Source organism: Drosophila busckii, chromosome 3R (assembly GCF_011750605.1).
Source record: "Drosophila busckii strain San Diego stock center, stock number 13000-0081.31 chromosome 3R, ASM1175060v1, whole genome shotgun sequence".
NCBI classification, from domain to species: Eukaryota; Metazoa; Arthropoda; class Insecta; order Diptera; family Drosophilidae; genus Drosophila; species Drosophila busckii.
The window spans coordinates 6,530,011-6,546,464 of NC_046607.1; the positions used below are offsets into that span (position 1 = coordinate 6,530,011).

The 16,454-nt window shown below is 41.6% G+C and overlaps 1 protein-coding gene across 2 annotated transcripts; it reads left to right on the forward strand.

Moving 5' to 3' along the window:
• Positions 1-367: 367 nt before the first annotated feature.
• LOC108604444 (DNA-binding protein D-ETS-4) lies at positions 368-10,819 on the forward strand. Of its 2 annotated transcripts, none has more exons than XM_017993922.2 (5): positions 368-1,052; positions 7,286-8,063; positions 8,125-8,285; positions 9,474-9,645; positions 9,732-10,819. In XM_017993922.2, exons 1-5 carry the CDS (start codon positions 1,014-1,016, stop codon positions 10,115-10,117), a joined length of 1,536 nt encoding a protein of 511 aa, XP_017849411.1. In that variant the 5' UTR covers positions 368-1,013; the 3' UTR covers positions 10,118-10,819. The 2 variants fall into 2 exon arrangements, with proteins under 2 accessions (XP_017849411.1, XP_017849413.1); XM_017993924.1 differs by lacking the exon at positions 368-1,052 and adding an exon at positions 6,951-6,997.
• The last annotated feature ends 5,635 nt before the right edge of the window (positions 10,820-16,454 follow it).

Consider the following 16,454-nt stretch of genomic DNA (forward strand, 5'->3'; position numbering starts at 1 on the left):
CACACACACACACAAACACGCATACATATATAGTATATATACTAAGTGCTGTCAGCGACAGTTTCGCAGCGTAACCAACTCTGTTACAGCAGTAAGTCGACTATGTGTGGCTGTGGACAGACCACAACAGTGTTGCCAGACTGTCGTGTTTTATGGCTGCATGGCTATGTCTGCGTGGGCGTGGCAGCTGAGCTGCAGCTAGCCCAAGCACTTAAGCTCAGACTTGTAAGTGCTTTACTTGTAGCTTTTCTTGAAGCAGCTTTGTAGCTGAAGCTTGCTAGCCGAAACCAGTTTGGCGACTTAAAAGCTCGCTTAGCATGAGGTAAGCCAGATAACTGTAGCGATCGCTGTGTTCAGAAATGAGCGTGAAGACAACGTGATCGGTAGCACAGCGGACGAATTTCATGTTGAAGAGAGACAGAGCGATAGAGAACAAGAGAGCGCAAGCTTTTCGTCAGTGTGTGTAGTGTGTGAGCTTGTGTGAGTGCTTGCGAAAGAGAGCAACAAGTTTGCAAGTGGAAATTTTAACAATGAATTGCTGTGCAATATATTAAAAAATCAAAAGACTAAAAACATAGTATAAACATAAAAACTGTGCTCAAGGCAACTGCAACTAAAGCGTCAGCATCACATTTAAAATGCCAGCAAATAACACTTGAAATATATTTTTGTATTTGTTGCTCATAATGAACAAAAGTGTCAATTCGTTGTAGTAAATACGACAAGAAAAAATATAAAAAATACATTATAATAATAGTGAACGAGCGCGAGAGCGAGATAGCTAATGACAGCGCCCAAACTTTCGCAGCAGCAGACGTTGATTTTTGCAGGCACACGACAAACGCTGTGAAAAGTAGCAGTTACATATACAGAGACAAACAAAAAAAAAAACAACAGACTTTAATAAAATACAGCTGCAGCTGAAACTGAAGCTGAGCTACTGCAACTACATTGTGTCATTAAAAAAGCGTGAATTCTGATTAACGTGATTCTAACGAACGATTCGTGCTAAAATGGAGTATGAGAAAATGTTGTATCTGACAAATGCTGAGGTAAGTTAGATATACATACAGCTTTAGCTATAGCTAGGCTATAATATAAAACAAGACAATAAAAAATCTAAACCCACTTAAACAAGTTGTAAACGAGTTCAAAACAAATGCGCGTTTGTTCTATGTACAGTAGAGAACTCATTGTTAAGCCCCCCAACAACAAAATCCCACGTTTTAGCGCCAATTTATGTAAGCTCATTAAATATATTAAAATACCAAATGCAAAGCTTCACGAAAAAAATTCCTAAAATTGAGTTAAAAGCGCTGTCAATTTATTCTTTGTAGTTCATAGATTAATTCTATATATTTCTAGTGGGTGCCTTGGGCAGAGCACACAACAACTACAAACAGTTAATAAATAAGCGATATTGCTGATAACCTCTGTGCCACTGCTGCTTATCAAGTCAGTGAAAATAGCAACATGTCGCTGTATTAATGCTTGCTTGCTTGTTTGTGCGCTATTATATGTTTAAATAATTTGCGCAATTGCCCAAGCATATATCAGCTAATAATTTGGCAGCACGAGCGCTAAGCATCGCTGCAATCATATGACTTGTAATTAGCCTAAGTACAAAGTATATATACATACATATATATGTGTGTGTATATGTTGAACTGACAGTGGAGTGTGTCACTAGGTGAGAGTTGGCACTGCGTCGCATTGTCTGCTACAGTTGGATGTTACACTTGCCAGTTACATTTTCCCATTTGCCTTATGGCATTTGGTTTTAATTGCAACAGCAGCAGTAGCAGCAGCAGCATCAAATGCGCTAAGGCAGGCAGGCATCAAACGCTGGCAGCAACTTTCAAAAGATGCTTTCATTTTACAAGAAGTGATTCTAAATGATTGTCAACTATGGCATCCCAACAGCAGCAGCGGCAAATAGCAAAACACCAATAACAGCAGCAGCAGCAGCAATGTCAGGCAATGGCATTTCACTCAGAAAGTGCATTCCAATGCAACAGCAGCAGCAGTGGCAGTGGCAGCTGTAGTACATAGCTAGTTGCACAGACAGAAAGACAGACAGACAACCATCAGATACTTTTGTTGGACCTACTTAAGCTCTATATACGCTCTACACAACAGTTTGACGTTTGTCGCTGCCACTTGTTTTTGTTATAACGCAAAAAAGAAACAACTGTATATATGTATATAGTATACATTGTGGTAGGGGCAGTAACAGCAGCAGCAGCATCAGCAGCAACTGAAGAAAAAAAACTTGTATTTACCATTTTTGATTGATTTGATGGAAATGTGTCTGTTGCGATTTTGCACGTTGTCGTTGTTGTTGTTGTTGTTGTTGTTGTTGCTGCTGCTGTTGCTGTTGTTGTCGTTGTCCATCTTACCATCAGTTGGCAGTTGCCAGTTTTCCAATTGCTGACACAGAACTGGACACAGTGGGCACAAGTGGACAGTGGACCAAGTCAACACTCAAGCCTCATTATATTTATGGACATAATAAAATAAATACTAGTGGCAACAATTAAAAATGCAAGCGCATTTAGACGCTTTCGCAAACAAGCAAGAAGCTAAACGAAGAAACTGCGAACATGACATAAATATTTCAAATGCTGCTGGCAACTTTTTTTCTCTCCTATTTTTTCTGTCGCTTTGCTATTTGTCTATCAAGCATGGCGAATGTTGTAGTTGTCGTTGCGAAAGTCGTTGACTGCCCTTTGGTCATTTGCTTATAATGTTGAAAATCAATCAAAGACATTATACTACAAATGTAATCAGTTGTCTTGGCCACAGCCTGGAATGGCTGGTGGGTGTGGCAAGTTGACAATTGTCTAGCTGTCGTTGTTGTTGCTGTTGCTGTTGTTATTGTTACGTGTAGTTGCGGCAATGCTCTTATGCAAATTGAAATGAGTTGGCTGGCGCAATGTCTTTTCCACAGAATAATTGTGAATGCGTGCCAAGCATAATGAGCAATGCTATTCAAAGGGAGCAGCCAAGCAGCAGCAGCAGCTAGTACAAGCCATAAGCCATAAGCTATAAGCCATAAGACTAGGTGAGCTGACGGGGCAAACAGTTTGCATGCCATTGCGCACAGTGCCTTGCCAGGCAATGGAGCAGCTTTGCAATGCAAGCTTGAGCTGTCTGTCAGTGTCGACTGTCGACTGTGTGTGCCCATTAAGGGTTAATCAATATTAATGCAAGCCATTGCAATTGATCTGCAAGTGCCTGCATCCCGGAACACTTAACATATTTGCACCTAAGACCACATAATATTAGCACATTTGCATATGTCTGGCATTTGTTAACGAGAGCAAGAGCAGCAGCAACACAAGTTGCAGCTGGCAGCAACAGCAGCAGCAGCAGCAGCATAATTGAATAGTTTGATATTGCACAAGATAGTTTAAGCAGGCAGACTTGATTTATAGTTAACAATTAAATGCAATGCAACGAGTCAACGAGAACACCAATTGTCACGAACTGCACATGCTAAAAATAAGCTTAAGAAGCAACTAAGAATAACAAGCGAATGTTGTAAAAATAAGCACAAATAAGTCTTGTTGCTGTCAGAGCTTAACCCACGCATATATGAGTACAAGCAATGAGTTGTTGTTGCTATTGTTGTTGTTGTTGTTGCTGCTGCTGCTTTGCTGACTGCTTTGTCTGTTGATTGTTGGCTGTTGACAGCCACACACACGGCACTGTCGCTGGATCTGGCGCTGGGCTCTGGCGCACTTTGTTAGACGTTGGCAGCGCAATTAAATAAAGATTTTAGCTTGCCATTTTTACTTATTTTTTAGCGTTGAGGGTTCGGTTAGCTTTGAGCCATGCCATAAGGCGATTAGCGCAGATTAACTGACAGTTGTAGCCGACGTACAGGTCAAAGCTAACGTTGGAACACCTGGCCTTTGCCAGCGACGATTGCACATTTGCATAGTTTGTTTTATGTAGTTCACTAGAAATTTATATAAACAACACTTGGCAATAAGTCAACATCAACATCAACTAAAGCTGAGTTGCTTTCAAGGCTGCTGCTGTTGCTGCTGCTGCAATTGCAACTGTTGACTTTATAGATTGTGAGCTTACCCTACCCTTCACTTTGCTGTATCTGTGTCTGTATCTGTATCTGTATCTGTGTCTGTGGCTGTATCTGTGACTATGGTAAGAGGTTAAACGGGGGCGCACGGCAGCCTTTTGTCACTGTTCATGTTGCTGTGTGGCACACGCGGCGTATGCGCATTGCCTGGCCTGACCAAGGTTGGTCTCTTTGTTAAGCTGGGTGCGCCCCATGTAAAGCCGTGCTTAATTTATTTATATAGATCGTGCGCTCGCCTTAGGCGTTGGCCATTTCATTTATAACTATCATGACAAACAACAACAACAACATCAATAACAGCAGCAGCAGCTATAAAACGCTACCACAAGCTGACTCTCAACGCTCAGCGCTCTATGCTTTTGGTTGGTTCTTTCGGCCCCACGACTGTTTATCTGATCGTTGCTTTAATAAAGCTTTTGTCGCTGCTAAAAGGTACGTTCTTAAAACGTAAACTTGATTTTATTATTAGGCAAAGCAAGCCACACACACACACACGCACACATATACTTGCAAATTCTTTGAGCATGTCTTTGAATTGTTCTAATGAATTTTGTTATTGCTTAAACTTGTTTTGAGCTTTGGCATATTTCAATTTATTACTTATTCATGCTTGTTTTTTAATTGTCTTAATTGTTGTTGAAAACTAAAAATTACAATAAAATTTTCGAGTTTAATTGAACTTGTGAGCATCACGTGGAGTTTAAGCTCTCAACATTGCTTGCTGCTATTGTTGGCTAAATATTAAATTTTGATGTACGAGCGTGTGTGGCAAATGTTATGTTGCTTGCTGTCGGATTTGAGACATGATTGCAGTTGCTGCAATCAAAGAGTTAATTGCTATAAAATCTTGGCTTACATGCAGGCCAAAAGCAAATATGAAATAATAATATCAACATGAACGTTTGTTGCTTAAGCTCAGTCACACATCACATGCTGTGGTTATTTTTGTAACTGTTGCTGTTGCTGTAACAAAAGGCTTTAAAAATAGAGCTGTCCATCTAATGGTTCTATTATAAACAATGTGGTTTGTGCTAAAAATATAACTGCCCGCCATTTTATGGCTACAATATGAGTTCCATTTACCAATCCAGTTGCCTGTGTTTTTTGCTTTAGCTTTGGCGTGGCCAAAAGCCGCTGCCCATTTAGAATTGTGGAATCAAAAGTAACAATAGCTTCATGTATCATGTTATTTTTCAAATTACCAATTTGTGACGTTTATTGTGGGTGCTGCTATTTATAAACCATTAAATGCACTTGTATACAGGTATATAAATTTAAACTAATAGCTTTATTGACAAGCGTTTGGCGCAAAAAATGCCTTTTGTTTGGCCCAGGCAGGCAGCATTGTAATATAAATTTGTATTGAAAACTTTGTGAACTTGTTAGAACACACACAGGCAAACAAAATAAATGTAATAACAGATTGTTCTATTCATTGCTGTGTGTGTGTGAGCAGCAGGAAATATTTTGCGGAATAACCCATATGATCTAATTGCCACAAGCTGTGAGGATGTGGGCATTGTTTGTAGCTGTAGCTTAGTGAAAAAATAATAATAATATCGACAGCACAATAAATTGAAATCTGTGAACGGATGTGAGATTAAGAAAATGCTGCCTATTGAAAATCAGCGCCACTAAAAGAGCGTAAAAACCATCAGCTCACTCTCTCTCTCTCTCTCTATCTCTTGCCTCCTCTCTCATTTTTTTACAAGTACGCAGCAGACGTGCCCCTGACTGTTTGTGCTATTAATAGTGCTTAATGGACAAACATAACGTTTGAGTACTTGGTACTTATTGCATATTCATTTGTTTGTGAGCCTTACAGCTCTTCAACTGATGTTGGTTAATTTATTGAGTCACATTCTGTTGAATCATTTGATTATTTTAACTAACTCCGAAACATTTGTAAAGCACCCCCTAATGTGTGTTAGGGGTCTCTAGAAAAAGTACAGAACTTCAGCCGTAGTAGTAATTGCATAGCTAAATATTGAACGTAGGCAATTAACGGCTAGCTGTGAAAACTACAAAAATCACTCATACGCCCTGTGTGCTTTCGTCTGTGTGTGTACAATTAAAACATTAAAATTGTATTAACATCGTGACTAGCTAGAAAAATGTTATAAATGGCAGCGTCAACAATATTGTCGTCATTGAGTTTGCAGCTGCAGCAAAGCTGCTGCTCCGCTGCCCCCTACTCGGGCGAGCTGCTTGCCACTGCTTGCAAATCGGAAAATCCAGAATGAGACGTTAAATTTATAATAAGCGCACAGCACGAACCAGCAGGCAGACAGACAGACCGACCGACAAGTATAGAGCTGATTGCCATTGTTATTGTGAGCTGAGTAAAATACCAGTTTAGCGCAAGATAACTGGCGAGTTCACAAAAGAGACAAACACAAGCGCAGTTAATGCAGCTTAACCAACAAATGCAGACTTAATTACATTTTTGATGTTTCATATTGAAATATTTCCCAGAAAATATCAAAGCCATATTTTTGGTTTAGTGCCTGGCACAGTGACGATAATTAAAAAAAAATTTCGATTTTGATCTAGTCATTGTTTGATTTTGAGTGGCGTCACAGTCTGACTTTAAAAGAATAAGGCTGTGACGCCATTATAAAAAAAACCCAGCCGATGGCAGCGGGGGTGAGGGGCAGCTCAACAGGTACACGAACCTAAACTAAATAATAAAAGCAACAAGTGTTGCCGCCGCTGCCGCTGGCGCTGTTGCTGCTGCTGCTGTGTGCTTTTTGTATTTGATTTCTAGCTCAAGCTTTAACTTGATAAATGAGTAAATCAATGCGACTTTGAGCTTAGTACAGTGCTTGCTTTTGTCGCTGGCGGCTTAGCAATTTTTTTGGCGACTGCTTTGGATTAGGAATTTTTATTAAGGTTAACGCATTCATATAATAAAAACACACAAACATACTCACATAGAGAGTTGCTCAATAGGTGTTGTTGCTGTTGCTTTGTGTAACATTAGGTAGGTGCCAGCTGAAATTAGAAAGGCCACAAGAGACAAGCAAAAGTCAAAGCAAAGGCAAAGACAAAGACAAATAAACAAAACTTGCATAGGCGTGCTAATCAAGCTTTGTACAAATTTAACTAAAATTTAATTAATTAGCTTGGCGCCGGTGCGTTAAACATAAATTTAATTTCAATTTTGTTCGCCTCTTACAGATGCCGCAGTTTAAGCACAACGACAACAACGCACAGTTTCAATCACAGACGCCGGTGGAGCAGTTTGCCTCGTATGCCTATGCGGATAATTTTGATTTGTCGCTGCTGCCGGAGGATACGGGCATACCCACTACGGTTTACCAGTACAACGCGCCACAGATTAAAATCGAGAGCGCCTGGGAAATTCAGGAGCAGCAGCCAACGAACAATGCTGTCTATGGCAGCTCCAGCAGCAATCAGTTAATACCGCCACCACCCGCCTATCCGCATAGCGCCTATCCCTCACCTCAATCCAGTCCGCAGCAGTCGGAGTTCGCTTCGTTTGCCTACGGCGGTTACAACAGCAGCTACGATTGCCTGAGCAGTCCCTGTCCCTCGCTGGATGCCAGCAGCATTAAGCAGGAGCTGCACATACTGCCCCCATCGCCACCCGAGTCCAACTGCGAGACGCCCTCGCCGCGCTCCAGCTGCTCCAGCGATAGCATCAAGGCCGAGCCACTGGATGCGGAGGTGGAGAGCTTCATAGATTTGAATTCATTGCTGCTGCAGCAGCACCAGCAGCAACAAGCAGACATCAAGCCAAGTCACCAGCTGCTGCGCGAGTGCCTGGAGGACACAACGTTCCAGAAGAAGCACAATCTGAAGCCGCTGGCACTGGAGTCCTTCATTGGCGGTCTAGCCGAGGTGCGTGGTGACTTTGAGCCGGTCATATCGCTGGCGCTGGAGCATGCCAAGCGCGAGGCGGACGCCATATGCGCCGAGCTGCAAATATCGCAGGGTAAGTCGAACTAAATCTGAATCGTTATCACTGCTTGATATTCATTTAATTTGCTGGTCAGATCCCAATGCTTGGACATGTGCCCAAGTGCATGCCTGGCTGCGCTCCACCTTGGCGCAGTTCAAACTACCCGATGCGAAGCATCTGGAATTGCAATTCCAAGAAGACGGCGCTGCGCTGGCATTACTCAGCGAGGAGGAATTTATGCGTCGACTGCCCGAGGTAAGTCTATAAACATTGATGTGTGACTTACTCAACTCGAGTCTATATTAGTGCTGTGCTTATTACAAAATCGAGCGGCTGCTAATAAGCATAATAGAAGCAGACAATGCAAATGCCAAAAGCAACAGCAACAGCAAGAGAAAAAAAGAGTCACAAATGTAAAACGCTGAAGCTTTAACGAAGCCACAGAAATGCCAATCAATACGATTGAATCGAATTGAATTGAATTTCGCGTACGAGCGAAACATTAACTGAGCGCATATAAATAACAGAAAGACAACAACAACAAAACATACGAAGCAAAGTTAAGCAGAGTGAGGTTAGGTTTGGTGAGAAAAACAAAAACCGAAAAATGAAACAAGTTTCGTAACTGGCGTTGACGTCATGGCACCCAGACTTGAGACTTGAGGCCCAACCAAATCGGAAAGCAAAACGCAAACATTGAACAACAAAAACTATAAAAACAACAGCGTAAACCTGTTGCCAACAATTAGGCAAAGCTTGCGGCAACAACACAGTCAAATCGAAAACTACTCCAAATGCGCTCTCCGTTCCAGCTCTCGGCTCGGCTCAAATTGCCAGTCAGCACTTTGCCAAAAATATACCAATGATTACATTCGCTCAGTGAAATGGCAATGTTTATGTTGTTGTAGTCGTTGTTGTTGTTTCAGTTGTTGTTGCTGCAGCGAAATGAAAACAAAAGACTTGAGCAACGAACGCGAACGCGAACGAGCGAGAGCAACAGCAACAGCAACAGCAGCAGTTGAAAAATTAGTAACCGTGGTCATGGCTGTAAAGGTGAAAGAATGTGTGAAGGTTGTTTGGTGAAACTGCAGCACTCGCTTGATTATAAGCCGCTTCAAAGCTTTACAACAACAACCATGACTATGGCCATAGCCATAGCACCCAGCTCAGATGACAACGATGGCACACGAGAGTCTCAACTGAGCCAACGACCAGCAACGACATTGCAAGGTGAAAGTAAGTCGCTGCTTGTTGCTGCTGTTGCTTGTTGCTGTTGTTGCCGTTGCCGTTGCAGAAAATCTGGTCGTCTGTTCGCAGACTGCGCGTAATTTATGCTACCAGATAGCATAAGAATTTGAATTGATATGCCGTCTAGATTGAGATTTATGCGAGATTAACTTTTGCTCACATTTGGGAAATTTATCTTTTGTGGCTTTCTTTTAGAGCGGCAGCACATTGCACGCACAGCTGGAGATATGGAAGATGGCCTATGCCGATCAGCTGGGCAGCCAAATGGAACCAACCGCCCAGCAGACGTCAGCCAACAACAACGATATATGGCCAACAGCCTACAGCCAACAACAGCTGCCAAGTCAGAGCAATGAGGATAGCGAAGGTGAGTGACTAACTAAGTTAAACTTTTAAATTATGTTTGTCAATTTGTCATTTACTCATGCGCGTTTGCTTTGCTTCGCTTTGCAGACGATGAGGATATGGAGGCTACAACTGTCACTACATCGCCTGCCACGCCCACTCTGACGCCCACTGTAGCAACGGCTAAGCGTTCTGGAGCTGCTCGCAATGGCGGCGGCTCGCACATACATCTGTGGCAGTTTCTCAAGGAGCTGCTGGCGACGCCGCAACTGAATGGCACCGCCATACGCTGGATCGATCGCAATAAGGGCATCTTCAAGATTGAGGATTCGGTGCGCGTGGCCAAGCTGTGGGGACGCCGCAAGAATCGACCGGCCATGAACTACGACAAACTGTCGCGCTCCATCAGGCAGTACTACAAGAAGGGCATTATGAAGAAGACGGAACGCTCGCAGCGTCTGGTCTATCAGTTCTGCCAGCCCTATCATCAGTGAGTGAGGAGCAGCAGCAGCAGCAGCTGTGCGCAAGACGGCCTGGCCTGGTTGACTAGTTCTAAGCGTATTTATTTTTGATTGCCGCCACCTCCTGCCCCCGTCCAATCCCACCACAGCAGCGCCACTAAGCTCGACTAGCCGCTTTTGCTCTAGCGAGTATTAGTGCTTGTACAGTTACAGTTAGCACCTAGTGTAGTTATATACAGTTATAGGCACGAAGGTAAGTTCGTGCATTAGTTCGACTCGCGCTTGCAGCCGAGTGGATTAGGCTAAAGCCTGAAGCAGCTGGCGAAGGTAAGTTCGTCCAGCGGCGGCTTTAAGTTCAAACCGCAATCAATTTGCAAAACACACACACACACACACACACACACATACAATTGCATATGCATATGTTTGACTTACCGGCGACACCTTTATTCAAATGCTGTCCATACACATTGAGCGTCCTGCAAGTCCTGCTGTTGTTTTTTAATGCAATAGTAGCCCCAATGGCGAACTTGCTGCAACAGCGGGGGGCACTTGCAACGTCGTGCGACAGCAGAAGGTGTTGCGGTAATTTTAGGAACCATATATCTATGATATATCAAAAGTAAGTTCTATGAACAACAAAACGAACAATTTAACGAATATTTTTAGTAACTTAGTGCATAAGCAAAAAAGTTTATAATCCCCTTAATCCTTGAAAGTTTTTTCTCTTTTTTACGCAATCGAAAAAAGTGAAAAAATTTTTGACCAAACTCTTTTTCACACACACACAGACAAATTTTTGTAGTTTGTAATTTTTTGATATTTATTTTTCGGGTGTCGGTGCCAACGTTGCAAGTTAATTATTACTATTTATTTTATTTGGTAAATATTTAGCATAAGCAAATAAACAAAATGACGCGCATTATTATTGCATAAAACGCGTGTATGCCGAAAGTCAATTGTTATGCTTCTAATTATTTGCATATTGTATGCATATTAACTTTTGCACTGCTCATTGCTGCTAAATAATTCTGCGGCTTGGCTTATTTGTTTTTAAATTATTTTTAAATCGTTAATATCATGCACACATGATACACAACAATTTTATACAATATTAATTTGTAAATGAAACAAAAAAGTAGCTATATGTATATGTATGCAGATATCTATACATGATAAGTATTTAATTATGATATTGTTTGCAACTAGATTTATGTGCTTTTTATGTTACGCATATTTATTTATTTATTTAACTAACATATTGTAAAATTTAATTATTCAATAAAAATTCGACAGCAGTTCACAACAACAAAAAAAAATGGCTTTAATATAAATTTTAAGCAATTTGTATGGCATAAAGTGAATTTGTTGACACAAAATTCAGCGTTTGGCCTGGCCCATATGTAATATTCACTTTGGCCACTTGGCTTGCCAAAGCTCGTTACGGCGCTGTGCGCCGTAAAAGCTTTTTAGATTGCCTTGTCGCCCTGTCAGTCCAGCTGTCCTGCTGGTCCTTGCACTCGTGTGTAACCGTTACTGAGTTTCAATTTTCATGCAGTTCGAGCATTTTCAATCAGCGACAACTAAATGGAATTGCTTTCGCAACACACACACACACACACATACATACAACAGTCTAAGCCTGCTGTATAACTCTATATTTGTATATAGTTTGATCCACTTAATATATAAAAATCATACGCATTGTTGTACAATGCATCGCATTTAGCCAGTTAATGCTATTTATGCTAGTCTCAGATTATTTTAATGCGCACCAATGAATTTATCGTCTTGTCTATGTGCCCCACGCTGTTGTCTGTGCTAGCTCTGGATTGTGAGCTGCTGCTGCTGCTTCATTTAAATACTAAATCGCATTAAATGCCATCAAGTGGAAAATTCCCAAAAGCAATAAATTTATTGCTGCTGCTGCTGCTGCTGCCGCTGCACAGGAAGGCGGCCACGATCGGGCTGGCTGCTGTATGAGCCTTGCCTGTCTATCTGTCTGTCCGCTTCCACTGTTTGAGTGAAAGCTTTATAATGCTTACGTTATACAATATTTGCATTATACCATGGCTGGCAATGGTAGACTATCTGCTGCTGGCGTTTTCACCCTTGGACTTGACTTAGCTTACCTTAGCTTAGCTTGGCCCCGTCTTTGTCTTTGCAAATGAAACTACAAAGGCAAATATTTAATTGAATTAGTGCAGCAAGCGTTAAGCAGACAAAAGCAAGGCCACGCCCACACCCACGCTCATGCCTACGCCCCATTTTGCACAGTGTTTTGTCAAATTTGAATATTTTGTTTGATTCATCAACAGGTTCGTTAAGTTACTAGCACGCTGCCAAAAATGTGATGCTTAAACCGCTACTCGATAGCCGGGCCCGCTCTTTGTTTGCTGCTCGCGCTGCACACGCTTAGCTTCACTTTTTGTGCGCCCAGCCATTCTTATGTTAATTTGTCAATTTCAGGCAGGCAGGGCGCTGTTAAATTCTGATAATTACGCTTGGCTTGTCAATTGTCCGGGCAGCCCTTTTGCCTACTAAGCCGCACTTTATACGCAGCCTCTGTCAAATTGGCATTTAAAAATAGCCACGCTCATTAAGTTGTCCTTTAATTAGCATAATTGGTGATAGCTTGATGAATATGAGCCTATGAGCGAGTAGACAAAAAGAAAAAAATTGTGATTGTAATGCGCAGCTAATTAAATGTGGCAACTAATCAATTATGATTTTCCAGCAACTTAAGCCTAAACTCTACATTTTATATAAAGCTAATTTAAGCTACAAATTATCGAGCGTCTGAACTCCGCAGTTCGCATACAAACGCGAAGGCGAAGGCGAGGGCGTAGGCGAACTGAACGTGCAGTTAAGTGAAAATTCAATTTAAATTGATGTCGACTGCCAGTCGAGCCAAGTATGCAACGGCCATTTAAGTTAAGTACTTACCTTGGCCACAAGCGCTCACACTTGCTGGCAGGCTCTCTGTGTGTCCAGCTGGCGGTATTTTGTGGCCACGTAAAATAGCTAACAAGTGGCCCAAGCCAAGCCAAGCAGGTTTTTTTTTTTTTGGGTCTACTGTCTACACACACAAATACACACACACACACACACACACACACACACACACACACACATGTTTGTATAGCGTATAGCATCCATTGGCCCTGACTGCCAAATCAGCGCTGAGGCAGCTACAGTTTTAAAAATTCATAAAAATTGTTGCCTACACTTTGGCGAGTGGAGCAAATATACACGTTTACTGCTTTTGGCTGGCTACTTCATTTTTTAGGCTACGTTTCTGCTGACTATTCGTCTGTGGTGCGGCTCGTGGTAATGAAATTACAATTTGGTTTTCTTTCTGCTCATGAAAAATAAATGAGGCCTAAGCGCATTGCAAAGCGCTCGCCTGCAATCTCAACCACTTCCACACACACACACACACACACACACACACACACTCACACTCACACAGACAGATACACATACAAATGCCTAATCCATTCAACAAGTTTGCCTTAAAAGGCCCACGCACAATCATAAATATCGTTGGTACGCAGCAAGCAAACCCTTGAACCTTTTGCTCGAAGTACGCTACCAAGCAAGAGTATTTATAGCTAAGTCGAAAGTTACGTTTGTTTGATTCTCGAGCATGCTATAATTATATTATACTAATACGTAAATAAATAAATGAAATAAGTTGAATTATTGTTTCCGTAGGATGTGGATGACATTGAGTTGTTTGCTGCATACTCTAACATAAATGTAAAAGTTAACAGAAAAGTTTAACAGACGATAATAAAGTTGCGATCGTTCTGATGAAGACTAACACACTTACATATTTACGCAAGAGAACTGAACAAATAAGAATAATAATATGTAGAACACTTCAGTTAAATAACTGTACAAGCACCAGAAAAATCTGGGAATACCCAGCTGCGAAGCAGAGTAACGATTTAAATTTAAAGCGAGTACTAAGCAAATTGTGTAACTTGTGCTAGAAATAAATAAAATAAACTTCAGTGTTTATGCCGCCACGTTAGTGTATCTCGTTGTCGCCTATATCTCCAATACTCACACCTGATTTTCTTTGCTTTTATCTTTCGGGGATGCCTGCTTACTTTTTGTTGCTTTTCAATTAACTTAAAAAATACAAAGTTCGTTCGTTCTTTTTTCTTTTTTTGGGCTAAACATTTCGTACATTTGTATTTTATACGTGGCTTACAATTGAGCGTGGTATTAACTTAAGTGCATTTGATTTTCAGCTGGTCTAAGGTGCCGCGCACACACACACACACACACACTCACATACACAGAGAGCGGCAAGTTAACAGAGCGCGTAATGCGCACAACTCAATTGCAATTTATTGGATTATCTATGCTGTACATACACGAGCTTAAATTTACTTACATACATAAGTACGTATGTATGCAGTGCTGTTAAGCAGAGACAATAACCGCATTATGTTGTTAAAACTGATGCTTATGATGATGCTGTCAGTACTGCTGTAGCTGCTGCTGCGGCGGCTGCTTTGGGAGTTTATTACGTATACGTGCTGAGTCGAGTTGGTCATTGGCCTGAATTTGATTAAATTTTGGCATAAAAGTTCGATTTTGGCCATATCTGAGCAGCACGTCGCATTATTGAGCGTTTTTAATTAGTTATGTTGCAGCCGCTCTTGGCAACGCATTTAATTTAATCACGTGCCGTAAGCGTCAAATATTTTAGCAAGCATTGAAAATTGCGTATGCGCCATGTGCCCCGGGACAGAATGCCTTAGCCTAAGCAGCGCTCTCGGCCCAGCTGTGCCACAGAGCAAATGTGTTGACGCATTTTACAATACACAATGGGCCCAACACACACACACAGACACACACGCAGAGACTAACACACATAGCTGTAATTATGAATTTCATAATCATTTTGTTAATATGCGCAGCACGCGAGGTTGGCAGGCGTTTGGAATGAATTGCAGCTGTAGCTGCGAGCTTTGAGACAACTGCTCTGCGGGGCATGGAATAGGGGCAGGAGGAGTAGCATGGGCATGGGTATGGGTATGGGTATGGGTATGAGACAGCTACTGTTCATTTTGTGTGCGCTTATCCTGCGGGGAATTAAAAATAATTTGGGTCGCTTTGCCAGCACTCGCACTCGCAGGTGTTAGCCTCAATGTCCATATGTGTGCGTGTGTGTGTGTGTGACTGTCTGTCTGTAGCTGTGTGCGCATTTATGTGTGAGATGATTACGGCTTAATTTTTGTAATTATATTAAACATGATTAAATTTGTTTTGATTTTACAAACTTTGCCGCCGAACGCGTCGGTTAAGCAACCTTTAACATATTTATTCACATTCAAGCTGCTCAGCTTGATAACATTTCTTGAAAAGCATAACAACTGATATTTTCCACCGGCCATGCATGCTGTTTTCCCTGTCATGTTTATTATTAATGCATTGTAGCATTAATTAAAAAAAAATTGCACACATGAAACTCATTAAGTCAGCACAATTTGCAGCGATATTATTTTTTATTTTTATTGACTTTACGCGGGCTGCAGCGCGATTATTTCAAACGTTTGCCTTTTTCCAGCAGCAAAACAACAAGCTGCAACAATAATAATAAAGGCAACTACAGCGATTGCGATTGCGATTGCAGCTGCTGCTATTTAATATAAATAAAACTATAATTAGGTAAATGATACGACGCACTTGAAAATATGTTTTGCTCTCGAACCTTTGACAACTGAGAAATTGCCTGCAATTTACAATCAATTTGTTGTGAGCATAAAAAGTTTGTCATTTTTTTAAGCTGCGTTGACATTGGATATGCGGAGTTGAAGGAATGCAATAAGGCGCATTGCTAAAGCTTTTGTGAAATACTTGACAATGTTGCTGCGGATGACTCACAGCGGGTTCATGACACAGTTGTTAGCTGACGCGCTCGCGCTGCTGACAGCCAATTGTGGCACTCAAGTGGCAGCACTACGTTCGGCATACTGCTGCGAATGCTTAAGTACTTACGAGGTATTTGGCGAATTACGCATATATAAAATATATGCAAAAGATGCCATAGGAGTTGGCTGAGCATGTGGCAAGCTAGTTGCATGAACTTTTGCCCAAAAGGATAACGACTTGCTCCAGCAGCAGCAGCAGCAGCAATTGCTGAGTTCGCTCCACGTAGCGGCAACTGTAGTATAGTTTGTCGCATTGACTCTCAATGCTTTGAATGAGCATAAAAGCTTGGAGTTCTCGTTATAAGCAACTCATAAATAAAGCGACTCAGCGCCAACTCAAACTGAAAGTCGCAAGCGCAGGCGAAAGAAAAAAAAAGAATCTGCAAGGGTGCCAGGTCAGGCCACGTACATGTGCTTTA